The sequence below is a fragment of the Crocodylus porosus genome, unplaced genomic scaffold, assembly GCF_001723895.1.
Source record: "Crocodylus porosus isolate Cpor-Errol unplaced genomic scaffold, CroPor_comp1, whole genome shotgun sequence".
Lineage (NCBI taxonomy): Eukaryota > Metazoa > Chordata > Crocodylia > Crocodylidae > Crocodylus > Crocodylus porosus.
This window is the reverse complement of record NW_017728920.1, coordinates 4657830-4683287: the sequence shown is the minus strand read 5'-3', so window position 1 is coordinate 4683287 and position 25458 is coordinate 4657830. Positions and strand designations below refer to the sequence as shown.

The 25458-nt window shown below is 43.5% G+C and overlaps 1 protein-coding gene across 3 annotated transcripts in view; it reads left to right on the top strand.

Moving 5' to 3' along the window:
• Positions 1–25458, top strand: part of HERC4 (HECT and RLD domain containing E3 ubiquitin protein ligase 4) — a 64966-nt gene that overhangs the window by 14913 nt on the left and 24595 nt on the right. For all 3 annotated transcript variants that reach the window (XM_019538479.1, XM_019538481.1, XM_019538480.1), the window contains exons 5-13: positions 2982–3203; positions 5868–5959; positions 13977–14107; positions 15546–15709; positions 16139–16215; positions 21120–21244; positions 23321–23380; positions 23523–23634; positions 24215–24404. In XM_019538479.1, the coding sequence (XP_019394024.1) occupies positions 2982–3203; positions 5868–5959; positions 13977–14107; positions 15546–15709; positions 16139–16215; positions 21120–21244; positions 23321–23380; positions 23523–23634; positions 24215–24404 (1173 nt within the window). The remainder of the gene's footprint in view (positions 1–2981; positions 3204–5867; positions 5960–13976; positions 14108–15545; positions 15710–16138; positions 16216–21119; positions 21245–23320; positions 23381–23522; positions 23635–24214; positions 24405–25458) is intronic.

The following is a 25458-nucleotide window of genomic DNA, read 5'->3' as shown; positions in this document are numbered from 1 at the left end:
CTTGTAGGGGAGGGGCTGCAGTTTTGCTGCCATGGCCCTTTCCCTGCTGTGTGCACTGAAGCATGCGTGCAGTCACCAGTGGCCAGGGAATGGGGGTGGGGTTGTGGACCCCGGTGCAGCAGTTTGCAGCCTGTTCGCTTCCTTCTGTGAGCCCAGGCTCCAAGGCCAGCAGCGGCTATATGTGCACCTCAGGGTGCATGGTGGGGAAAGGACTAGGGCCTATACCACCTTCTGCTTGGAGGTGTCCATTCACCTGTCACCAGCAACAAGGATCAAACCCCCTCACAGCTCTGCACCCCCTACTCCCCATGTCTGTCCCTGGCATGCCAAGTCAAGGCATGTGTTGAGGCTGGGGTGTTTTTGGCACTCCAGCCCAAACCGTTGTTGACCTCTGCCTTAAGTTAGTTATTGTTTTTCATTACCAAGCTAATAAACTTCTTTGAATCAAGGTTTATTGAAATTTCATTAAGTAGTTTTTTTGAGTGTATATTGGATTCAGCAGTTTGACATAAGCACATTTTTGATTTGGGCTTTTATTTATATCATTTAAAAGTCAATTTCCAGTCCACACAGTTATAGCAATGAGAATTGATTTACTTAGATTAGGGGCAGGGAATTATTTTGTGTGGAAGGCTGCTTACCAAGTTTTGGCAAGCTGTCAAGGGCCACATGGGTAGCCTTGCCTCTTGATAGGTGCCCTACCCCCTGGTTGCAGCCTTGTGACCAGAAGGCCCACCCCCTAACCTCTGACCTTTGCCACCAGAACTCCCTCTCCTTGCCCCTGTAAGTTCTCTTTTCAGCAAGGGGTTTTGCCATCTTGGAACCAGAAAAGTACCAAATTATATTCTAAAAAGTGAATGTCTATAACATCCATTAATTTGATAAAATATTTTTGTCCTGATTTACATGTGTTTGCGTAGTGTAGATAGAGGTGATTGCACAATAATTTAAAATAAAGTTTTACTTTTGTATATTGTTGGGGGTATAGGTTTGTGGGGGGCTGTAGGTATGTGGGTATATGGGGTGTAGGGGAGGATGTGGGTGTGTCTGTGGGGGTAGGTAGGTGTGGGGGTGTGAGTGTGGGGTGAGGGAGCAGGTGGGTGTGTAGATATGTGAAGTGTGGTTGGTATGCAGTTTGTGAGGGGCTGTGTGCGGGGGGTAGGTGGCTGTGGGGTTTAGGTGTGGGGGTCTATGTGTATGGCAGTGTGAAGGAGGCTGTGGGTGCATGTGCATGTGGGACTTGCCTTACAAAAACTCTCTCTCTCTTTCTCTCTCTCTCTGTACACACGCACACTCTGTCTCTCCTTGCACACATACCCACACTCTGGGGTACTGGCAAAGGCCCCATGCTCCCTCAGTCTGGCGATGCAGCTGGGAGCCATGTGGTGCCGCATCGGTATGCAGACAGATGCTCATATCATCTTTGACAGGCAGCCAGGAGCAGATAAATAGTAATTTTCTAAATTTTTTAGAGGCCCCATGGGCTAGACAGAATGGCCTGGCGGGTTGGATCTGACCCATGGGCTATATTTTGCCTGCTCCGACCTCAAAAGAACTATTCATTCTCACAGAAAATTTCATAAAGGGGTTGACACAAGTGACTTACCTACAGTAAAACATGTTGCAAATGTTGACATTTGCTAATGTAGATTTTAGGTTCATTAGTATTGGTAACACTGGGAATGTACATGGACCCCTAGTATTCTAAGTGGTGTCACCTTAAATTTGCTTATACTGGGGCTGATAATCTTCTAGTCTAATGGCAATGGCCCCTCTAAGTTGCAGCTTTGTAACATTGCTAATATTGATGTAAGACAAATGAATTTTTGTTAACAATATTGAGATTTTTTTTTGTAGAACTTCCCTACTGTAGGCAAAGCGATGACAGATGATCATATATCAGTATAGCTCCTGTGAACCAATAAACAGGTGCAAAAATTATTTCCCTGGGTAATAGCTTGTGGGCCAGATCTGGCCTGTGGAGCCAGTGGATATGGGCCATGAAGTCAGAGGACTTTGCCTGTGCCCACACTGTGGCTGGGTAATTGGAAACTGGGTTTGCGATGTTGCTGTTCTCACCCCTTCCCTTGCTCCCGTCCCATAACACACACTCATCCAGTTGTGGTATGGGCATAGCTTCTAGCCAGTGGGGAGCTGTGCCAGGACCATGCAGCTTCCAGCTGTACCCACCCAGCAGCCAGGAGATGGGGGGGTGGCAGGGTGAGGGGTGGTGATGAGTGGGAGGAAGTGGCAGCACTGATGCAGTTTCTCTGGGAGTTGTCCGTGTGTTGCAGTAGGAGAATAGGAAGAAGCAGCAGCAGAGCAGGCGCAGCTTCCACCAGCTTGGCCCTGGCATGAATGCAGGCAAATCCTCCCACCACTGAAATGCTGCTGAAGCCCCCCAGCCTGCCAGATGACTGCTGAGGTGTTCCTGTTTGTGTTTTGTAAAGGTGCCTGGCTGCTACCTTAACGAATAAGTAGCCACCTATTGTGGAGTGATAGGATAAGTTACAGAATGATAGCTCAGACTTGAAAGAATTATTTCAGTAGTATAGATATTAACCTTACTCCAAAGTAACCGCACAAATTCATTGTGTGTACATTTATTGTTATGAAATTACTTAATATACTGTTTTCAGTTGAATTGGTAATGCTAATAGATAGCTGGCATTTTTAATATGAATATGTTAAGTACAGTGTTGGAGGTTTTGAACTGATTATTGTTATTTTCAAATTTGTCAGATGACTAGGTCTGATGTCAGCCTTAAATTTACAATCGCTTTTTTGGCTTTGAAAGAACAAAGAGGAATAAATTGCCAAACTGCTGAGATTATTTGTTCTAAACTTTCTGTAGAGGTAGTGCATCTATTTAATATTTTGCAGGTTGATCATTTTTTGTTAAAGTAAGTTTATTTTTACCTATGGTTGAAGCGTATGCATCCTTTCTCATTTTTAATTTTATATGTTTTTTTATTTAACAGGAAGTGAAGTTTTTTCCTGGGGACAGAATAAATATGGTCAACTAGGTTTAGGTTATGATTTTAAAAAGCAGACTTCACCACAGTTGATTAAATCTTTATTGGGAATCCCCTTTGCACAAATCGCAGCAGGTGGAGCACATAGTTTTGTACTAACTCTTTCTGGAGCCATTTTTGGATGGGGACGCAACAAATTTGGTCAGCTAGGTCTTAATGATGAAAATGGTAAGTAGTCATTACGGTAATGGAACATTTTATAGTAGGAATCTTAATTTGTGTTTGTCTCTTTTTGGTGGTTTGGAATAATTTTCAGATTGGGGTCCTTGTTAATATAACTGAAAAGCAGAGTTTTGTGATTAACTTGGCTTTCTGGTTTGGTCAGTATCCAGTTTATATTTGCTGTATCTTGGGCCTTTTGGGATCAATTGAAAATGCAGTTCAGAGTCTAGGGCAGCTTTCTCCTTATAGAGCCAACATGGATTATAAAATCTTCACTAAAGACCTTGAATGAATGTTTGCATGCTTGCTAAAATTTGTATGAGTAACAACTCCCACTGACTTCAGTAAGACTAATAAACACCTTACATGTGAGTGGTAGAAAGGTAAAAGTGTATACAGGCAGTCCTCAGACTTACGACACAATTGGTTCCTGAAAACCACATCTTAAGTGGAAGCGTTGTAACTCGGAACCAATTTTCTCATAAGAAACAATGTTATAAATGGGGGCTTGGTTCCTGAACCAAGGCCCAGTACCCTATTTTCACTAAAAATACCCCAGGATTTTGTATTCAATCAATTATAGATGAGTAATATAGCTACACTAGTGTATTTATATTGTAAATAGCAATTGTATTGATTTGGAAGGACTCCTTTGAGGTGACTTTGCTGGACTTTTTGAAAGACTCTTGGTTGGTCTTTTTGAAGGGTTCTTGGCTGGAGTCTTTTCAGGAGTCTTGGATGCGGGTTTTTCTGGAGTCTTGTCTGTCTGCTTTCTTAAAGAATGTGTCCAAGGAAGTTTGGACAGATGTTCTCCAGGGAGATGAGCAATGCAGCAAACTTGTTTGCTGGCGTGGTGTCGCATCGGATCAAGCGTTGTAAAGTCAAAACTGACATCATAAAGTTGAAACAGGGCGTCAATTTAGAAACGTTGCAAGTACGAAATATTGCAACTTGAAACGTTGCAAGTCAAGGACTGCCTGTACTGTGCTTTTCCCATTCCAGAATGAGGTCAAGTATAACTGTCTGGAAATTAGACAGGACCATCAAAAAGAAAGCCTGCGTTAGATGTTGCTTGTGAAAACTGATGTTAGTTTCTTACAAAAGATGTAATAGTTTTTTGGTTCTTTTTTTTTTTCCCCCTGTTTCATGGTCAAAAGATCTGATGGTGTGCTTTAATACTTTCGTTATGACTGACAAATGTTTTGGATTCTGAGTCTATATTTAGAAACTTTTTCTTTTTTGAAGTTTGGGCAAAATGATTTGTTTAATTGTTCAGAACTGGAACTTTAGGTAAATCACATTTTCTGAGATTCAGCTTAATTTATACAATCTACTCTATGTTCATTAGATACGGACAAATTTTGAGTTTCCTCCTCACTATATATTTGTCTCTTTTCTCTCACTCGTACCTCGGAGGAAGTAAGTCCTCACTCTTCGTTGTTTGGGTCTGTCTTTTTTTTTTTGGTAAACATGCAGGTACAAACTGCTTAAACAAACAGTCCTTTCCTTTTATATTAATTATATTTATTTTGGGGTATGTTAAGTTGTAGGCTTCTAGTTATGAAGATGACCTGGTATGCACCTGCACAGGTGCAATTAAGTGACGATTATGATGTGTAAATAAATCTGTGGATACAGAAATTCAGTTACGAGAGTTCCTCACAAATATCTTGTTCTTGTAAAGAAATGACAGAAGTGGGTGAAAAAGCAGTGATCCTGGGAATGGTAGTGTTGGTTATGTGATATAGGTCAGGAAGGGGGAGGAATGGTTATCAAAAACTTCTTGAGGAAAATGCTATGCAACTAAAGCTTGTTTCTGAATTAATAATTCTTGTGTTCACCAACACTTTTCATGAGAGAATTAGAAAGATTCAGACTGGTTCTGTGTGGTCAAAATTTCCCAGGAACTTTAGCTGATAGAAGAAGACATTGCTCTATTTTAAACTTTGTTTTTCATAGCTTTTCTTCTTTAGAATCCTTGTTCCCTGCTGCTATTGAGTACACATTGTCAATAATTATATATATTTTCAATGTCAGGAAAATGTTTAAAGCTTCTTCATGTACACAAACAAATTTTATTTAATTATACTTTTTATATTTCTTAACTTCATTTATGCAGCCAGATGACAACGCTGCTTTGCTCTGACTTCTGAAGGGAAACTGAAACCATCTCTCAAATCTGCACGCAAACACTCCCTTCCCCTCTCTATTAAAGTGCTATGAATGAACAGTGTATAACACCTGGAATATTACAATTCATTGTAATGCTTTACCTTCTTTGTTGTGTTTTTTAAAAACAAAACATTCTTCATAATATCCTTTCTGCATTGTCAGCCACAGGTGTGATATTCTGCTGCTTTGTATTTTGTGACTTTTGAAATCATGTACCTGAGTTAGTGCTTTTTATTTTAGGGAACTTTATCCTTTGACAAAGTGGGAGAAAATGAATTCTTACTGTAGGATTTCAGTATGGTACTCTGAGTTACTCATCTTTTGCAGTTTGCTCTCATTTTGAGTTCTGAAGTGTAATAAATAGGCTTAAAAAGATCAGTCATTTTGAAAATTAAATTTGAATGCAGTGTTTATTAATTCTCTTTTCTTATTGCTTAATACACATATTTTAAATTTACTTACATCACAGTGACCCAACATTTCTATTATAACTTTCAGGCAGGTATGTTCCTACTCTGTTGAAATCACTAAGATCTCAGAAAATTGTTCATATCTGTTGTGGAGAAGATCACACTGCTGCTCTTACAAAGGTATAGTACTTACAGGATATTTTTATATTTTTGGATTTGTTTATTTTCAGTTTGTCAAGTAAGTGAGTAGTGCTCTTCTAAAAGTGCCTAAACAAAGTGTTTGCTTTTCTTGAATTGGATGGCTTAAATGCCCCAAGGTAATTATTTATCATGATAATGATAGAAGGATTAAACGTATCTAATAACGATTCGTATTTTGAAAAGTCATTTTAGTCTTAAGGTTGAATTTCCAGGGTTCTACAGTAAAAACAGTGATGTCATAGTACCGTCTCTAGGGATGGCTGTGAAGCCCCTGGAGGCCAAGACATTTTCTTTTACCCTGATCTGTGGGCAGTCTGCCCTTCTCGCCAACCTTGCCTTGATGTAAATAGTTGTTTAAAGTGTGGGAGGCTGTCCTGATCTTACTGTAACGATCACCAATTGTCTATGGTTAGTGCCTTATGGGATAACTGTGACTCTTCTGACCCTGTACCACACCCCAAGCCTTGCATGCGTCATCACTCTCCATCGATTTTTCTGTACACTCTGATCCTGACCCTGGGCTACCAGATCCCTCATTCTCTTCCTCAGCCCCTCTATGGGCTACCAGATCCCCCTTGGTCTCATTCAGATCCTACTGTTTCCTGGCCCCTGGATCTTTTTGGGCCCCCTGAAACCTCCTTCTCTTGCTTGTCTGTTGAGGTGTGCTTCCCTAGCTTTTCCCCTCCAAAGGATGACCCACAAGGCAGTGGGGGCTGAGGCTTTCAGGTTCCCCATATTTGCCTTTCCCTGGGATGGCCACGTGTGGCATTTCATGGAGGCTTCCCTGTCATGGACATCCCCACCACACTAACCCACCCCAGTAGGGTACAGTTTTATGTCTTACCCAGGACCAACGTCAGAGGAGGGGCAGACTGAAGTGCTCTGGGTTAGAATATGAGGGGGTCAGGGGGAATGGGACTTAACGGTGGGTGTCTACTACAGACCACCCAACCAGAGGGAAGAGCTGGACTAGGAATTTTCAGGTCAGCTCGTGGAGGCAGTTAAGTCAAGAGATACGGTCATCATGGGTGACCTAAACTACCCAGACGTCTGCTGGGAGAAGCAGTCAGCTAGGTCTGACCGCTCACATAGGTTCCTAGCCGAGGTACAGGACCTCCACCTAACCCAGGAGGTGCACAGTCCCACCAGGGAGAATGCCTTGTTGGACCTGGTCCTTGCCACAGGCAACCACCTGGTGAGGGGGCTGCAGATTCTCAACCACCTGGGCGATAGCAATCATCGCGTACTGGAATTCACTGTCTAGTGCAGGGTGTCAAAGGCCTGCAGCAAGGCAGCAGCCCTGGACTGGAGGGCCATTTTCAATGAATTAAGGAGATTAGTCAGGGAGGCACTGAGGTCCCGGAGGGGTGGAGAGTTGGGATTCCAAGAAGAGTGGTCGTTCCTTAAGGAGACAATCCTCTGAGCCCAAAGGGTGACAATCCCAATGAAAGTCAGAGGGGGCAAGATGCTCAAAAACCCCCATGGCTCACCAAAGGCATTCATAATCATCTGAAAGCTAAAAAGGAGGGAGGTGTACACCTGATGGAAGGGAGGGGCCATCACCAAGGAGGATTATACCTCCATTGCTCAAGATTGTAGGGGGGCTATTACGAAGGCTAAGGCTGACACAGAACTGGGACTAGCGACCCGGATCAAAGACTACAAGAAGTCCTTTTTTAAATACATAGGGAGTAAAAAGAAGTCACCAGGTAACATGGGGCCCCTGCAGGACACGCTTGGCAATCTGGTGGTTGCACCAGATGATAAAGCTGACCTCTTTAACAAATTCTTTGCCTCCATATTTCTGAGCAGGGTCCAGGACATCCCTCCTTCCAGAATCCCAGATGAACTCAGGAGGCAGTCAGAGAGGACCTGGTTAGGGAACTTCTGGTGGGACTGCACATCTTCAAGTTGGCGGGTCCAGATGATCTCCACCCAAGGGTGCTAGGGGAATTGGCAGAGGACATTGGGGGATGCCTGGCACAGCTCTACGAGCTCTCGTGGTGCTCTGGAGAGGTGACAGAGGATTGGAAAAGGGCCAGCAGTGGTCCCCATTTTCAAATACGAGATGAAGGAGGACCCAGGAAACTATAGGCCCATTAGTCTTACCTCGGTTCTGGGGAAGCTCTTTGAGAAAATTATCCAGAAGTACATCTGTGAGGGAGCAGCAGGGGAGATTATGCTTAGGGGCAACCAACACGGGTTCATTAGAGGCCGGTTCAGTCAGAACAACCTGGTGGCCTTCTATGACCAGGTCACAAAATCCTTGGATGCAGGTGTTGTGGTAGACGTAGTTTTCTGATTTTAGGAAGGTCTTCAACACTGTCTCTCAGCCCATTCTCATCAAAAAATTAGGCGACTGTGGCGTTGATGCCTACACAGTCAGATGGGTCGCAAATTGGCTGGAAGGCCACACCTAGAGAGTGGTAGTGGGCAGGTTGTTTTTGACGTGGAGGGATGTGGGCAGTGGGGTTCCGCAGGGCTCAGTCCACGGGCCCGCACTGTTCAACACCTTCATCAGCGACTTGGACGAGGGGGTGAAAAGCACCTTGTTCAAGTTTGCAGATGACACTAAGATGTGGGGAGTAGTGGGCACGTTAGAAGAGAGGGACAGGCTACAGCTAAACCTGGACAGGTTACAGGGATGGGTGGATGAGAATAGGATGGGTTTCAGTACTGACAAGTGCAAGGTAGTGCGCCTAGGGAGGAAGAACCAGCAGCACACCTACAGGCTGGGGAACTCCCTTCTCATCAGCACAGAGGCAGAAAATGTCTATGTGACATTGGTCAGGCCACAGTTGGAGTAGCGTGTCGAGTTCTGGGTGCTGCACTTCAGGATGGATGTGGACAGCATAGAGAGGGTCCAAAGGAGGGCCACTCGCATGATCAGAGGGCAGCAGGACAGACCCTACAAGGAGAGGCTACAGGACCTGAAACTGTTTAGCCTTCACAAGAGAAGGCTGAGGGGGGACCTGGTGGCCATCTACAAACTGGCCAAGGGGGACCAGTGGGGAATGGGAGAGAGACCCTGTTCCCCCAAGCACTACCAGGAGTAAGTAGGAATAATGGCCACAAGTTGACTGAGAGTAGATTCAGGCTGGACATCAGGAAGCACTACTTCACAGTCAGGGCAGCTAGGATCTGGAACCAACTTCCAAGGGAAGTGGTGCTTGCTACTGCCCTGGGGGTCTTCAAAAGGAGGCTAGATAAGCACCTTGCTGGGGTCATTTGACCCCAGCATTCTTTCCGGCCCATGGCAGGGGGTCAGACTTCGTAATTTGCTCAGGTCCCTTCTGACCCTACCAGCTATGAAACAACCTCTGGGCTATCCTGCTCTACCAGTCCCTGCCCCTCTTGGGCTACAGGCTCCTTGGTCTCTTGCTGATGTCACTTGCCCCTCCTGGGCTGCATACCTCTAGGTCCCCTGGCTTCGCCCCTCTTTGCCCCTCACTTGGGCTACATGCCTCCAGGCCCCTCAAAGATCTTACTGCCAGCTCAGCACTATCAGTGTTTGATGTTCACTTGATCTCACTGCAACACTGTCCCCCTTTCTCGACCCCTCATAAGGTCTCGTACTCAACCCCTCTCTCTGGGCTTTGAATCCCTTGTTACATCCCCTATCCGTAGCCCTTCTCTCTGGGGACTCACGTTGGAGCCCTCAATAGGTCCCATACATGCAGCCCCTCTTTCTGGGCTTTGGACCCCTTCTTGGGTCCCCAGGAACCTTCTCCACCCCATAGCTCCTTCCCAAACCTCCAAACTGCTTGAGGTGTTACTCCGTGCTGGCTTTCTGGAACTGCAGCCCCCCTGCTGAGATTGTATTCTCTCAGCAGCCTCCAGGATTTTACTGCCATCTTTGCTCAGGACCTGAGCTTATATCCACTCTAAGTCCAGCCTTCCTCCTGGATCAGATGATTCCTCAGTCAGCTTTACCCCTACCTGCAGGCTTCTGGGTCAGATGACCCCACAATCAGCCCTGGCCCCAGTGTCAGGCTGCCTCACTGGCTGCTTTACCTCTTAAAGTAGCAGGTGACCCATGCATCCTGCCACATGCATCTTTGCATATGGCATTATTTAATGTATATAAGAACTGAGGTTTCTGTTTAGTATATGCTCAGAAATACTAATGAAGTTTTGAATTTCCTTTTATTTTTAATGCACTTTGTCATGAAGCTTTCATTTACTCAGTTGATTTTTAAATGGGGTTATATAGTTGAGTATATTATTTTAACAGCAGTTTGGTTTGCATATAGTACATAACTAGCAATAAGGGAAATTGAAGGTATATATAACCATGAGGCTAAGTATGGTGCAGTTAAGTAATAGTATGAGCTTTCTTTAGGCTAGGGACAGAAGTTACTCATAAACTGGTTTAAGTGATCAGAAATGGGTTTAAATTTGTAACAGAACAGAACTTCAATGTGCATAAACTGCTGTAAAAATGACCAAAACTGGTTGAAGATAAACCTGGTTGAATGTAGTATCAGACTTAACTAATTTTAGATGCAACCAGTTATGGAACTTCTGTCCCAGACCTCTTCCTGGTTTAAGACAACTCGCAGTCCGCCAGCATCCCAGGATGCTTTGCAGCCCTGGGCTGTGCTGTTTGCTTCAGTGGAGCAGAGTTGGCCCCAGCCTTCTCTTCCCCAGGCAGAGCACATCACTGCTCTGACTGGCTGAGAAGAGGGTGGGAAACCCTGCTTTGGACTGCATCGGGGTCTGCCTGGCAGGGGAGCAGCAGCCCCTTCCAGGCTTCCCCCCTTCCTGTCCTTCACAACTCAAGTGGCAGGAGCAGGGGGCATGGCTAGACACTGGTAGCCTGAGGTGAAGAAGGGGAAGGGGCGTTAACCCCAGCTGATGCCAATGGGAGAGGGGAGGGAGGGTGGATTAAACCCCACCCCCCCTCTGCCTCAGGCTGCTGGCATCTGGCCATGCCCACGGCTCCTGCTGCTTGAGCAGTGAAGTGGGGGGTGGTGTGGTGAAGCTTGGCAGGGACTTCTGTGCCCCTGCCAGGCAGACCCTGGATGGGGTCCCATGCAGCTGGGAGAGAGGATTAAACCCTTCCCAACTCCCTGCCCCCCCCCTCAGTGTGGTAGCCGGGGGCCGGGGTATGGCTATGTTCTCTACCACTTGAGTGGCAATTGGGGAAAAGCTTGTCAGGGGCTGCTTCCCCTGTTCCCCTCCAGGTACACCATGGCTGGGGGTCTTGCAGTCCAGGGTGGGGGGTTAAACTCTTCCCCAATCATACTCAGTGTCTGCTGGGGCCTGGCCACGACCCCCTCAGCTCAGCTTCCCTCCAGCCACCTGGCCACTGCTGAACAGAAGGGAGGTCTTGCTTTAGCGCCCCCCCCCGCTTCTGACCTGAGCCTCTGCAGGCATGTGGCTGCATTTCCAGGATCAAAAGTGAATGTTCACTTGCTTCTCGGTTCAATCTGTGCAGGTTAGATTAACCTGCAAAGAACGAATCAGTTAAGTTTTGGGCTTTTTTGTATGTCTGTACTTAGCCTTAGTGTTCAGATTCAACCTGACTTGGAGGAAAGACCATTTATTTGAAAGTATTTAGTTGTAGAATCATAGAAGTAGGGTCGGAAGGGACCTTATAGATCTTCAAATCCGACCCCCTGCTAGGGCAGGAGAAAAAACTGGGCTCAAATGATCCCAGCTAGGTAGGCATCAAGCCTCCTCTTAAAGACCCCCAGGGTAGGAGCCAGCACCACTTCCCTAGGAAGTTGGTTCCAGATCCTAGCCGCCCTAACTGTGAAATAGTTCTTATGGATGTCTGATCTAAATCTACTCTCCAACAACTTCTGGCCGTTATTCCTTGTTATGCCAGGGGGTGCTAGGGGAAACAAGGTCTCTTCCAAACCCTTCTGGTCCCCCCTAGTGAGTTTATAGTCAGTGTCAATGCAGTTCAGATCTGCGAAAAGTTAAAAAAAATTGAGAGATGTAATACTTAACTTATGCTCTTAACATGCTACCATATAGATTGTTTCAGTCTGTCTTGTGTTTGAGGTTTGGTAATTATTTTTGGTAGTATGTAAACTGTATTTCTGCTGTTTGCTAGAAGGGTTCATAGGCAAGAAAGAGTTCCTTGGACTTCTTTGAGGCCTAGTATCTATGGAGTGTCTAGTGGTTAGAAGTACGTAGTGCCATATATGAATGACAATTTTAAATAACAAAAATGGATTAATTTTCCTTGTGTTTGACTTTTATATTTGGGTTAATGTCATGGCTGCTCTGGTTTGTTTAGCTGCCTTTAAAACACCAGTTAATTTTAATAAAAATATTTTCAGTTTGCTAAATAATCATGTAGAAACATGTTAATTTCATACTGTATGGGATCTGATTGAGCAAATGAATATACCAACCCTTTTAGTTAACTTTTTTTTTTTTTGATTTTGGGGGTTTTTTTAAACATGATAAGTTCAGAGTATCTGATCATGAGAACTTTTGGAATTCCAGAGAGAACTTGTCTGGTTTTATTGTCTCAACTGCAAAAAAAAAACAAACAAAGAAAAAAGCACCCGCCCAAACAAACCAACCAAACAAAACATTGCAGCAAAGGCTGCTTTAGTAATAGTCTGATGTTTGGTTGGGGTGGGGAAGAATATTAAGGTTGTGTCTTTGTATGGTGTTGTTTGGACTTCTGCATTACTACAAATAAAAAGTTATTGTTCTATGAGAGAATTTAAGGACACTGCTGACAGTTGACAAAATTTAATTAAAAAAAAAAATTAGAAATTTTTACATGGTGAGAGGAGAAAAGAGTTCCAAGAAAACAATTAATGATTATTTATATTCTTTTGCAGTGTTCATAAACCAGATTCTATAATAATAAATTCCTGAAATTGAAACTGAATTAATTTTTATTGTTCAAGCTTAGAGAAATGCACAATGTGAATGAAGAATAATGGCCAAAATTGCATTATAAACTGTTCTTTCCTTTAAATAAGACATTTATTAATATCTGTAAATTAATTTTACAGTAAATTTAAGTTGAAACTAATTTTTAATGGAAGGCAATTGATCTGTTCATTTAACAGTAAACACTGAAATAGATGCAGTGTTTTAAATGTACACAGCCCCTTTGGGCAGTAGGCTCCCTTTGCCTGGTATGCATGGAAGAACCAGGGCCTTGGACTATATTTCTGTGAGCAGAGTAAATGTGTGTATGTTTTGAGTATCTTTAAAGCCCTCTTAAACTTTAGAAATACCTATTTATCGTAAATCAGTGAATAAGGCTGTTGCTTTTTCTCAGCGGATGCTGCCTTTTAATGATGATTTCCAGCAGAGATGCAGTCTGATGCAGAGTAGGATTGAAAGAGTCAGCTTTACAATTGCAAAGCATTTGAAAATGGAAAATTTCAGAGTTGTAAGGTAAGTTGTACAATTTTTGAAAAAAATATTTTTGATATTAACGTTTTTGTTTAAGGTTTTTGGTTAATTTCCTGTTAAATTAATCAAAAACTTTTTTAATAGCTGAAATTGCCTTACAACAGTGGTGAAATTAAAATTTCATACACCTGCAAATAATGAAGCTGATTATTTCTGTCACACTCTGCATCATCTGTCTGAGGAGGGCAACTTCATATTTGGTAATTACTTTAAGAAAAAGCTGAAAAGTTATGGTTTAAAAATGGATTTTAAAAATAGGATTTTTATATTTATAGTTCAGCAGGATAATGAGAATTGGGAGAGGAAAAACTAAGGTTTCCATCTCTTACCAGACAAGTTAATCCTAGAACAGCTTTGTGTAATACTGTTAAGTCATTTTTCTTGTGGTTTCCATACAGATAAGGTAATGCATGATATACCACATTTTCATCAATGCAGTTAACTTGTGACCTTTGTATATCAGAGTATCCATATTATTTCTTTTCTTTTAGTTTATGAAATATTAAAATAAACCAAGAAAGGGGAGCTGTTAGTCTCCCAACTATTATTATGTTGTATTTTGAGATGCTTCCTAATTTATTCCAATAATCTATTTGTTTAGGAAGGTGGGGTTTTTACATTTGGAGCTGGAGGCTATGGTCAGTTGGGTCATAACTCTACCAGCCATGAGATAAACCCAAGAAAAGTTTTTGAACTTATGGGAAGTGTTGTCACGCAAATTGCTTGTGGAAGGTAGGTCCATTCTGTAGTAGAGGCATGAATTTCACAAGTGTCTTGTACCAAGCCCCATGTATATTTTATAATGAAATATCAGAAATTTGACTCTAACAGGTAAGGTATGATGACAGTAATTTTAGAGACTTAAAGTACTGTTTTTTTAGAGCACTCAGTAGCAAAGTAAAGAAAACTGTCCTACACAAAAAGCATGAATAATCTAAACTGCATAACAGTTTATTTGTAATCTGCATCTGTTCTCATATTCCTGCTTTTGAGTACCTGTTGGTTATTGTTTATTGCCTTCACAGAATATGAACGTGTGTTTGAGTTTTGGGGGTGTTTTTAACTGTAAAAAGATTTTGTAGTAATGAGTTTCACACTTGAAATACATGGTGTGTGAAGACAACTTCCTTTTGTTTTAAATTTACTACCTAGTAATTTCATATAGGACCTCTAGTTCTTGTATTGTGAGAGAGAGTTGATAATAAATCCCTATTTCCTTTTTCTTCACCATTAAGTATTTTGTAAATTCGTAACATATCCCACCCCACAACATCTCTCTCTCTCTCTCTCTCTCTTTTTTTTTAAATTGAATCGATCTACCCTCTTTAGTTCTCTTCATCTAGAAGCCCCTCCATGTGAGTAATCATCCTTGTTGCCCTTCTCTTGTTCTATATCCTTTTTGAGGTATGGGGACCAAAACAGGGCACGGTATTCTAGGTGTGGACAAACTGTGGATTTATAAAGGGGAATAATGATACTTTCTGCTTTGTTTACAATTCCTTTCTTAATAATTTGTAATATTTTGTTTATTTTTATGATGACAGCTAAGCACTGAGCTGATCTTTCTAGCAAACTGTCCACAATGACGCCCACACCTCCATCCTGTTTTTTTTGTTTTAGGTTTTTTTTTAAGACTTAATAACCAACAGGTGTAGACTCTACTAGTACAGTCATAATAACTAAAAACATGTTCCCTATTCCCAAACAATCTAGAGCCAGGTTATCCAACTTGTAAGCCTCTGGGGGCTGCAAGCAGTGCAAGCTGTACTGGGTGTGCTGTGTGGATACACCATTCTCTTCCTTCCACAACAGCTTCCCCGGGTGCTCCTCTCCAAGCTAATTGCAGACAGTATAGTTGAAATTGCAAAACTGTGAATATCTGGATATCTCCACACATGGGGGTGAGGCTGTGGAGGGAAGCAAGCTCTGTAGAGCTGCTTTGTCCCCTAAAGTTCTGTGTGGTTCTGCTGTTACCTCAGGACATGTGATCTTTTCTGTTTTTTTGTTTTTTTTTAAATTTATTTATTTTTTATTTGCAAGACTTTAAACATACAATTAAAGGCCCTGTTTTAACCTGGCTGTATGATGCTTCAGTATTGATTGGAGGAAGGGGTTCTATTTGTTTAGTTTTGTTTGTTTTTATTTTAAAATTTGTTTCTCGCTTTCCTAGGCAGCACACCACTGCATTTGTTCCTTCATCTGGAAGAATTTATTCTTTTGGTCTTGGAGGTAATGGCCAATTAGGTACAGGAACAACCAGTAATAGGAAAAGTCCTTTCACAGTAAAAGGAAACTGGCTTTCTTATAGTGAAGCCAACAACCTACCAACCACAGGTAAGTGTGTGATGTTAAATGCTTATAGTTTTGACTTCTGTTCCTGTATGAATCTGTCTTGTGTGATTCTTCAGATGTAATCACCTGTGGTTTTATTTATCTCTTGATGAAGATAGTTTTTATTTTCTCTAATGTTTTTCTTCCCTAGCACTCCTACATAGGCTTAAATCTGAACTAGAGGATTCCATTTTGGTATGGTCTTGGTAAAGTTGTGATGCTTGTTTAATTCCTTGAGCAGGAACAGTGAATATTAGTGAAGCTAAAGTTTCAGGCAGTTGCTAGCGTTCTTAAAATATTGTGTTTTGAAGACTTGCCCTGAGCTAGAGTAGATGATGGAGAAATACCAGCTGTTCATGCAGCAGTCAGATGCGTCATCTCATGTGTCACGTCAGAGATTTTTGTAATAACCACATTTTATTCTAATTACAGACAATGAACAATATTACTGTGTAAAACGAATTTTCTCTGGTGGAGACCAAAGTTTTGCTCATTACTTTAATCCACAGGTAATAATATAAAGAAGGCTCTTTGTCTTCTGGCATCCATACTATATGAAAACATTTAAGAAATATACTTTATAGCAAATAGTAATACCTGTTATTTATTGATTTATTTCACTTCATCTTTACATGGGGTTTAGGAACCTATATGTGTGAAGCGTCTGTGTTCTACTGTGTTACAGTAATTTAGTCTGTCTGAAATATCCGATATTAAACATGAAGCTGCCTAAACGGGGCTCTGCCACTCTTGTTTTCTAGCAAGCCTGTAATACTTTCCCAGAACACGGATGTACAAATAAGGGCTTTTCATTATACAGAAGTTACTGTGAAGTAAGCTAACTAGTCTGCAGCTTTTAAACAGCACTTTCCCCCAAGCTGTTTGTCAGTGGCAGCTGAATAAGTTTTGGGGCATCACAGCCTGACATGGGCTGGTCAGGTGGCTGGTTGGGTAAAAATTGTACCTCTGCTTCTCTGTTCCTGGGGGGCTGCCCAAAGTCTCTAAGGCTTTTAAACAATGCTTTCCCCCAGGCCACTGGTCCATTTTATTCTGTTTCTGGCAACTGATGTGGAGACTTTGGATAGTCCTCCAGAGCATCCAGCATCTTGGGAAACCAGAGGCAGGAGTATGCTCTATATACCCATACCCTTCTCTCCAAATCAGCCTGGAATGCCCCCAAAGCCTAGTCTGATACCAGGTATGGAATTAAATTGATAAGCAGCTTGGTGGGGGAGATGCTTCTTAAAAGCTGTGGAGTCTTTGGGCAGACCCCAGAATACTCATCTCCCTGAGAACCTAAAAGCAGAAGTTCAGGCACTACACTGCTACCTGTCTACCCATAAGGAAAGCCTTCTTAAGCACCCAGCCCCCTGGAAAAGGAGAAGAAGGGGTCCAGATGGCCACTTGGTTGGGAGGGGCTCATACCTTCACCCACAAATCAGTTTCTGATGCACCAGACACTGGTGCATCACTAGGAGTTGAAGTAACTTGAGTGGATTGGGAGAAAGCACTCTTTAAAAGCCACAAAAGCTCTGGTATTCCCAGGGGTGTAGGTTGTAGCCTGTTGGTCTAAGGACATAGGCTGACAAGGTTCTTTGGGTGATCTGATATCTTTTATTAGTCCAACTTAAATAGCTGGGAAAAAAAAATTAAGCAAGCTTTTGGGTTCAAAAATCCTTAGTCAGTCTGAGGAAGTCCCCTAGTTTTTTAATGAGAATGGGGTGAGAGACAGTGTTGAAGGCCTTCCGAAAGTCCAGAAAGACTACATCCACTGCTACACCTGCATCTAAGGATTTTGTGACCTGGTTGTAGAAGGCCACCAGGTTGGTCTGACAGGACCTGCCTCCAATGAACCCATGTTGGTTTCCCCTAAACATAATCTCCCCTGGTGGCCCCTCACGGACATGCGCCAGGATAATTCTCTCAAAAAGCTTACGCAGGATTGAGGTAAGACTGATTGGCCTATAGTTTCCTGGGTCCTTCTTCCTCCTTTTTTTGAAAATGGCAACCACATCGGCCCTTTTCCAGTTCTCTGGCACCATGCCAGAGCACCATGAGTGGGGTGGAGATCATCAGGACCTGCTGATTTAAATATGTCCAGTTCCTCCAGAAGTTCCCTGACTTCTCTCACTGACCATAGACCTGGGTGCATCTCCCCTGGGTCCCACGAGGGTCCTGGTGGGGGGGAGGTGACCTGGTCCCAGCTCAGAAAAATGGAGGCAAAGAAATTGTTAAATAGGTTAGCTTTGCTGTCTGGTGCGACGACCAGATTTCCTAGCATGTCCTGCAGAGGCCCCATGTTACCCGGTACCTTCTTTTTACCCCCTATGTATTTAAAAAAGGACTTCTTGTTGTCCTTGATCCAGGTAGCTAGTCCCACTTCCATCTCCGCCTTGGCCTTCCTGACCACCCCCTACAGCCCCGAGCAACCGAGGTATTGTCCTCCCTGGTGAAGGCCCCTCCCTTCCACTGGGTGTACACCTCCTTTTTAGCTAGGATACATTCCCGTATGCTTTTGGTAAGCCGTGGGGGCTTTTGTGACCTCTTGCCCCCTTTGACCCGTGTTGATTACCTCCCCTTGGGCTTGGAGGATTGTCTCCTTAAGGAACAACCACTCTTCTTGGACACCCGACTTTTTTCCCCTCTGGGACCTCAGTGCCTCCCCGACTTTTCTCCTTACCTCATTGAAATCTGCCCTCCTGAAGTCCAGGGCTGCTGCCTTGCTGCAGGCCTTTGCCACCTTGCGCTGGATGGTGAATTCCAGCAGGCAATGATCACTGTCACCCAGGTGGTCGAGCATCTGAAGCCCCCTCACCAGGTCATCACCTGTGGCCAGGACCAGATCCAGCAAGGCGTCTCTCCTGGTGGGGCTGTGCAGCTCTTGGGTTAGGTGGAGGTCCTGTATCTCGGCTAGGAACCTACGTGAGCAGTCAGACCTGGCTGGCTGCTTTTCCCAGGAGATGTCTGGAAAATTCAGGTCACCTGTGATGACCACATCCTTTGACCTAACCAGCTCCGTGAGCTGACTTAAGAATTCCTGGTCTAGCTCTTCCCCTTGGTTGGGTGGTGTATAGTAGACCCCCACCATTTAGTCCCTTTCCCCTCGACTTCCTTGTATTCTAACCCAGAGCACTTCAGTGTGCCCCTCCTCTGACCCCGTGCTATTCATTGAGGATGTGTATATCTTCTTGACATAGAGCGCCACACCCCCATCTTTCCTCCCTGTCTTATTCCTCCTGTACAGCCTATAGCCCTTGATGTTCATCACCCAGTTGTGCGTTGGGTCCCACCACATTTTGGTGAACCCCACTATGTTTGGGTTGGTGTCATCTAGCAGGACGGTAAGTTCCTCCTGCTTGTTCCCCATACTACAAGCATTTGTGTAGAGGCATTTGAGGCCTCCTGAAGATGCGTACATTGGCCCACTAATTTCAGTACTACCTAAGCCCCTGTTGCTTACCTGGGTATTTGTTCTGCTCATTGTCAGTGTAGGCTGGGCTGTTTTTGAGGATGATGCTTGGTTTAGTGGTTCAAGGCTTCCTCCGCCCTCGTCTTCCCCTTCCCCCAACAAGCCTTGTTTAAAGTCCGCTGAAGGAGATTAACCAGCCTAGAAGATAACACACGCTTACCTTTGGGGGAAAGGTGAAGCCCATCCCACTGGAGCATGTCTCTTGTCCTGATATTTAGGTCATTGTCTAGGAAGCCAAAGCCCGCTTCAAAACCAGGACACTTGTGAACTAGTTCCCAGTCAGCAATACTTCTGGAACTTGGGGTACACTGATAAAAATTTTTTTGGCCAGTACTGATGGCCAATTATTAACAAGCCATATTGGCTAATATCGATTCAATAGCCCAGGGGTTGTCAGCTGGGGGTATGCGTACTCCTAGGAGTACTTGGACCAGTTCTAGGGGGTATGCATGGGTGGGTGGGGAAGGAGTGCTGCCACCTCCCAGGAGCAGGGCTGGAGCATGGTGAGGGCAGCGGCACCCCTCTCCAGGGCAGGGAAGCTCACACGTGGTGGCTACTGCCACCACACCAGCCTGGTGAGCTTCCCCACCCTACAGAGAGGTGCCGCTGCCATCACCCCAGCCCGGCGAGCTTGCCCACACACCCCACCCTGGCCCTGCTCCTGGGAGGCAGTGGTGTTCTGTTCCTGCATGCCATTCCCGCCTCTCTGATCTGTATCCGGCTGCATGCCACTCCCACTCCCCATCTCTTGATATTCAGCCATGCGCTGTGCTACCCTCTCCCCTCTGCTCGGCATTCGGCATATGCCTACTTAGACGTGCAGCCTGGCAGCTTGGAGAGCAGTCTGGCTGGTATGTCTGTGAGGGAGGAAAGAGGGGTGTTGGGGGGCAGATCAGGGCCCCCACCGTGAGGGAGGGAATGGGGCTGGGGCAGGGGCAGATGCTGTCCAGCCAGGGTGGGACACAGGATGGAGCCACAGGCAGCCTCGTGAGGGGGTGGCAGGGGCAGCTCCTGCTGCTGTGCGCACCCTGTGGGAGGAATGGGGGAGCATGTGGGATTTGTTTATGGGGTGAGGGGGGGACTGCCTACTGAGGGCTTGGGCCAGGGGCTGCGCTGGCCTCTTCCTGGCAGAGGGGCTAGACTGGGGCTGTGCTAGGGGCAGGGCGGGGTGGGGCAGGCGGCAGTGCTGGGAGAGGGGGCTATGGGATGGCTACAACAAATTCTGGGATGGCTATGGCCCACCCCATAGCCCCTCTCCCAGTGCTGTTGCTGCCTGCCCCACCCCCACCCACCCTAACTGCAGCCCCAGCTCAGCCCCCATTAGAAAGAGGCTGGCACAGCCCCTGCCCCCAAGCATGCAGTAGGCAGCCTGCCCTTGCTTCGTGCACAAATCTGGGGGCATGTGTCCCCCATGCTGCCCCTGGGGGTACATGCAGCAGTGGGGAGCTGTCCCCCCATCTTTGCCCCCCATGCCCTCTGGACAAGCTACCTGCTGCTCTGTCCCACTTCCCACACTTACTTGGCTGGGTAGCACCTCCCCCTGCCCCACTCCCACTCCATTCCTCACCATGTGGGTCTTGATCTGCCTTCACTATGCCCCTCCCCTCCCTCCTGCCCCTTGCACCCCACAGACTTACCAGCTAGATGCTGCTCTCCACACTGCTGGGCTACATTCCTGTCCGTGTGCATGCTGTGGCTGTGTGCATGCATGCAGCATTTATTGGTGGCATTATTGGCCACACTGGTCAAAAAAAGCTGATTGTTAATAATGTCAATTTTACTTGTATTGGTGTCAATCCAATATGGACCAATATATTGGTACACCTCTACCTGGAACAGTTTGTCTGTCCCCTCAGTGGCTGAGTAGGGGGACCTTTTAATTGCAAGACTGATAAATTGGATAATTGTTCTTTTCTATGGCTGACTTTTTTTTTTTAAATTTAGAACATGGTGTTACCAGATGATTTCAGATATCCTGACTCTTCAAAACAGATATGGACTGTGAATGAAGCATTTATTCAGAGGTTGCTAACTTGTTCATCTGGAAGACTTCCTGTTGAGATAGCCAAGTAAGTACACACTATATTGTGAAAAAAACTTAACTAATTGTATATCTGTATTGTGTTTGTTTAGTTCAGTTTAAAACTTCTATAGAGAACATCTTACTCTTTTTTTTAATAACTAGCTTATCTGGATCCTTTGTTGTGCCCTTGGATGTGCTGCTTACAACTCAGTTTAAAACTTTATTCTAGTTCTGCTTCCTTCATATTGAAGCAGAACTTTAAAAATTAAATAAAAGCAAGTTGCGTGCATTTCAAGGTGAATAATGTTTATTTTCTTCCTGGACTGTAATATTCCTACTAGATAATAGGCATCCCTGAGGGGAAGAGTGGCCTGAGTTTGTATGGGGGCAAGATTACACTTGGAAGTTTACATAGTTTAAGAAATACTTGACTGTAAAGTTAGCATTGCTGTGTGCAGTCCAACGTAAGTGGTTAATATGGTCTCTAATGTGCAACACTCAGATCTGCTGCTAGAGGGCAAGTTAGCATGGGCATGGCTAGCTTTTTAGCCACAATATAGGCCAGAGGGGAAGGGTGCCTCCCATGCAGATTTGGATAATTTTCTCTGGCTCACAGTGACCTCTGAATCACCTCCCCCCCACATTCTCCCCAGATTACCCGGTGACATCCCATTCCCCACTTGCCCCCTCTTTCTCCCCATTGTTTTAAGCATCCCATACCATAAAACCCTTCACTAGGCCCCCAGAGAAAGTCCAGCCTGAGCACACACACAGTGCTGAATCTGTAAATATGACATCAGGGTTCCTGCTACTTGTCTCTCCACCTGCCTTTTTACACTGTGTTTTGAAATTTACCTGGGCATGTTGGCATCCAGCATAGGAAGCCTGCCAGCAGCAATCCAGCAGTTCCTGTTTCCTGACTTCAGCCTTTTGTTACCATTTTTCTTTTTACTGTGCATAAGTAAACAAGTCTGTAAGCAAAGACCGGTAATCCACATGCTGATTCCTAAAAAAAATAAGTAAGTAAATAAGCTTTGTAAATAAGTAGTATGACTTTGCTACAGACTGAGAGATGATTCAGATTGGGAAAAGTGGCTCAACTGAGTTGAACTGGTTGATGGTGACCTTAAAGTTGACATAGAATACCCATAGGGATTTACCCATAGTGAATAAAACTAGCTGTACCATTAACTAAACAAATTTACACTTCAGATTTGAAAAAAAAAGTGTTTGGTGTTTGTATTGACAACTACTGCATCTGAGAATTGATTTTGAGCATATTGGTCTTCAAACACATGCTTCACTAATCTAAAAGTGTATGTAATGTAAAGACTAGTCACTTCTTAAGATGGTTCCTCTTGTTCAACTATCTAGAAGTCTGGACATATTTTAGTATTTAATAGATAACACTGAATAGCAGCACTGGTTAAGATATAGGGCATATTTACATGTGCTCCGGGAGTGGGGAGAAGGGTGCTTCAATTAAAGCGACTCCGAGAGCCTTTCTCACTAAAGTACCCAGAGCATCTCGTGTATCAGCATCCCCCTGCTTCAGAATGGTGGCAGGGCACTTTATCTAAAGCTCTTCAAATGAACTTTAGTTAAAGCGCCCCCATTGACATTTTGAAGCAGGGACGCTAATACACGACATGCGGAGGCTGGCTGGAGCATGGTAATTGACATACTCCAGCAGATGCGATTAATCAAGTCTGCTCTACTGTGCTGTCGGAGCAGCTTCCTGTCATGTGTACAGGCACCCATATTTACTAGCTAGCAGTTAGATGCTGAAAAAGAGCTTCCTTGTAGAGCCCTGTAGAAAAGTAAGCATGTATTTTCTGTAGAAAAGTACATATTTGATGGCGGTTTTTTGTGCTTTGAAAATATGTGGAACAGTTGCTTCAACAGTGATCTGTTTAATACATAAGTAGTCTAATGGAAATAGTTTTGTCTGGACTGTCTTAATGTAGCATCTTATTTAATGGTTAGCTTGACCAGTGTTACTTACTGATACTAGAACTGAAATTTGATGTGAAATGATATTTGTTAGAAAATAAAGATTCAGGTAGGTTTTCATTGTCTGTTATCTAATTTATTTTTTCTTTTTGCATTTGATTTTTTCCAGTGAAATAGATGGAACATTTTCCTCAGCTGGGTGCCTAAATGGCAGTTTTTTAGCTGTCAGGTGAGTGGAACAGTCTTAAACAAGTTTACGAGCTGACTCATTGAAACACATGTTACAAAGCTATCTTCTAAAAGAAAGAAGTGGGGGCAAGGTGGGGAGAGCAGGTGAATACCAAATTGACTTGTCCTTTTCTTTTATTCAGCAACGATGATCACTATAGAACCAGTACTAGATTTTCAGGGGTTGATATGAATGCTGCCAGACTGCTGTTTCACAAACTTATACAGCCTGATCATCCTCATATATCACAACAGGTTCGTTTGGCAAATCTTCCTTATATTTAGATAGGCAGCTTAATGCATTCTACAATGTTGTTGCACCTTGCTCTTTAGTATAAATAAGTAACTTTATGCAGCAATTTTGTGTTGACTTGGAATTTGTAAGAAGCATATTCTATAGCAGCAGCATATGTTGCAAACTGCATATTGTCACTATGTCCAGATTTCATTGAATTAATATGGTAGTATTTTATTTTTAAATGTTTCAGTACATCCAAACTTGCTGTGAGTGTAGCTAATAGAGAACAGGAATGTTTATATGATGTTGACTTGTTTTTTTTCCCTAAAGCACTGTAGTTCAGAATGTGATTTTTCTGTGGAAAAGAGGTGATCAAATATCTTTACATGTATTTCAAAGCTTCCCTATTACGTTAATGTATGTACATACAGTGTTTTCAAATTGCTTATCTGCAGTAAACATTTGCTTAATTCCAGTTAGAATAAAGTTCCCTTGCTTACTTTGCTTACGAAGTTTTGTGGGGGGTGGGGAGGATGGGTTATTGTTGTTTAAAAGTTCTACTACATAGAATGAAGTGTACACCTTGTAACCCTGTAGGTGGCAGCTAGTTTGGAAAAGAATCTTATTCCTAAATTGACAAGCTCCTTACCTGATGTTGAAGCCCTGAGGCTGTACCTCACCTTACCAGAATGTCCATTGATGAGTGACGTGAACAATTTCACAACATTAGCTCTTCCTTTTGGAGCAGCTGTTATAAATCTAGAAAAAGCTCCACTGAAAGTACTTGGTAAGAAATGTTTAGTATTGAAACTGGTTGAAGATCTGTAAAACATGCAGAAATTAATCCTATGGTATTTACAACATATAAAATGTAGGCATGACTTCCCAAAGAGAAAGTTTGAAGTCTGTTTCTTTTTCTTCCCTATTATTATTTCATTTTAGAGAGGTATTTTCCTTGCTTAGTTGGCCAGGGATGTTCTTTGTGTCTGGGTAAATTAATTGCCAGTCCATGCAAGTTGATCACTTAATTTTACTCATAAATCTGATTCCTTTTGGGAGTGAAACTGTTTGCAGTTCAATGATTTTTTTTTTTTCTGAAAGTGTTTTATATGTTATTGGTGTGGCCATGCTATTAGCGGGCATAATTAATACTGTACTTACCACATACCATACACGTCTTTTGCCCCAAAATCAACCCTACAAAATTGGGGTGCATTTCTTAATCTGATTTTCTATTCTGGAATGGAGTTGCTATAAAATGGTCACCATGCTTCTCCCCCTGCCAACCTCGGGATGGAAGGGGGCAGAGTTCATCCTTCAGGGTCCTTGGGGTAGCTGCTGCCAATTTGCCACTGATGGTGAGAGGGTTAACATTTTAGCTTTTGCTTAGGTGCTGCTCATAATTCATCCGTATTGTCAGGATTCCCTGCAGTCAGAATTCAGCCAGAACTAGAAGAATCTTTTTTTCTTATTTCTGCCTTCCTAGAGCAAGATGTGCATTTTATTTGGGCACATGTGGTATGTGAGAAAATAAAGTATTCACATTTTATATCCTCTTCATATTCAGGATTATTAGCAGAATATAAAATGGTGTTGTATACCTGACATTGTCTTAACTCTTTAAAAGAATAGTTTTGTAATGAATCCATATAGACATATTCCTTGTAAGTGAAAGGAGTCATTAGCTCTTCTTTCTTCATAAATAGCCTTTTCCACGTAGTTACAGAACTGTTAAATAGGAGACATTAACATTATAGCTTTGAAATGCTTTGACAAAGCATTTTACTGTATTTTTTAAAATATTTCCCACCATAGCCTCCCTGATCTGAGCTAGGATGTCT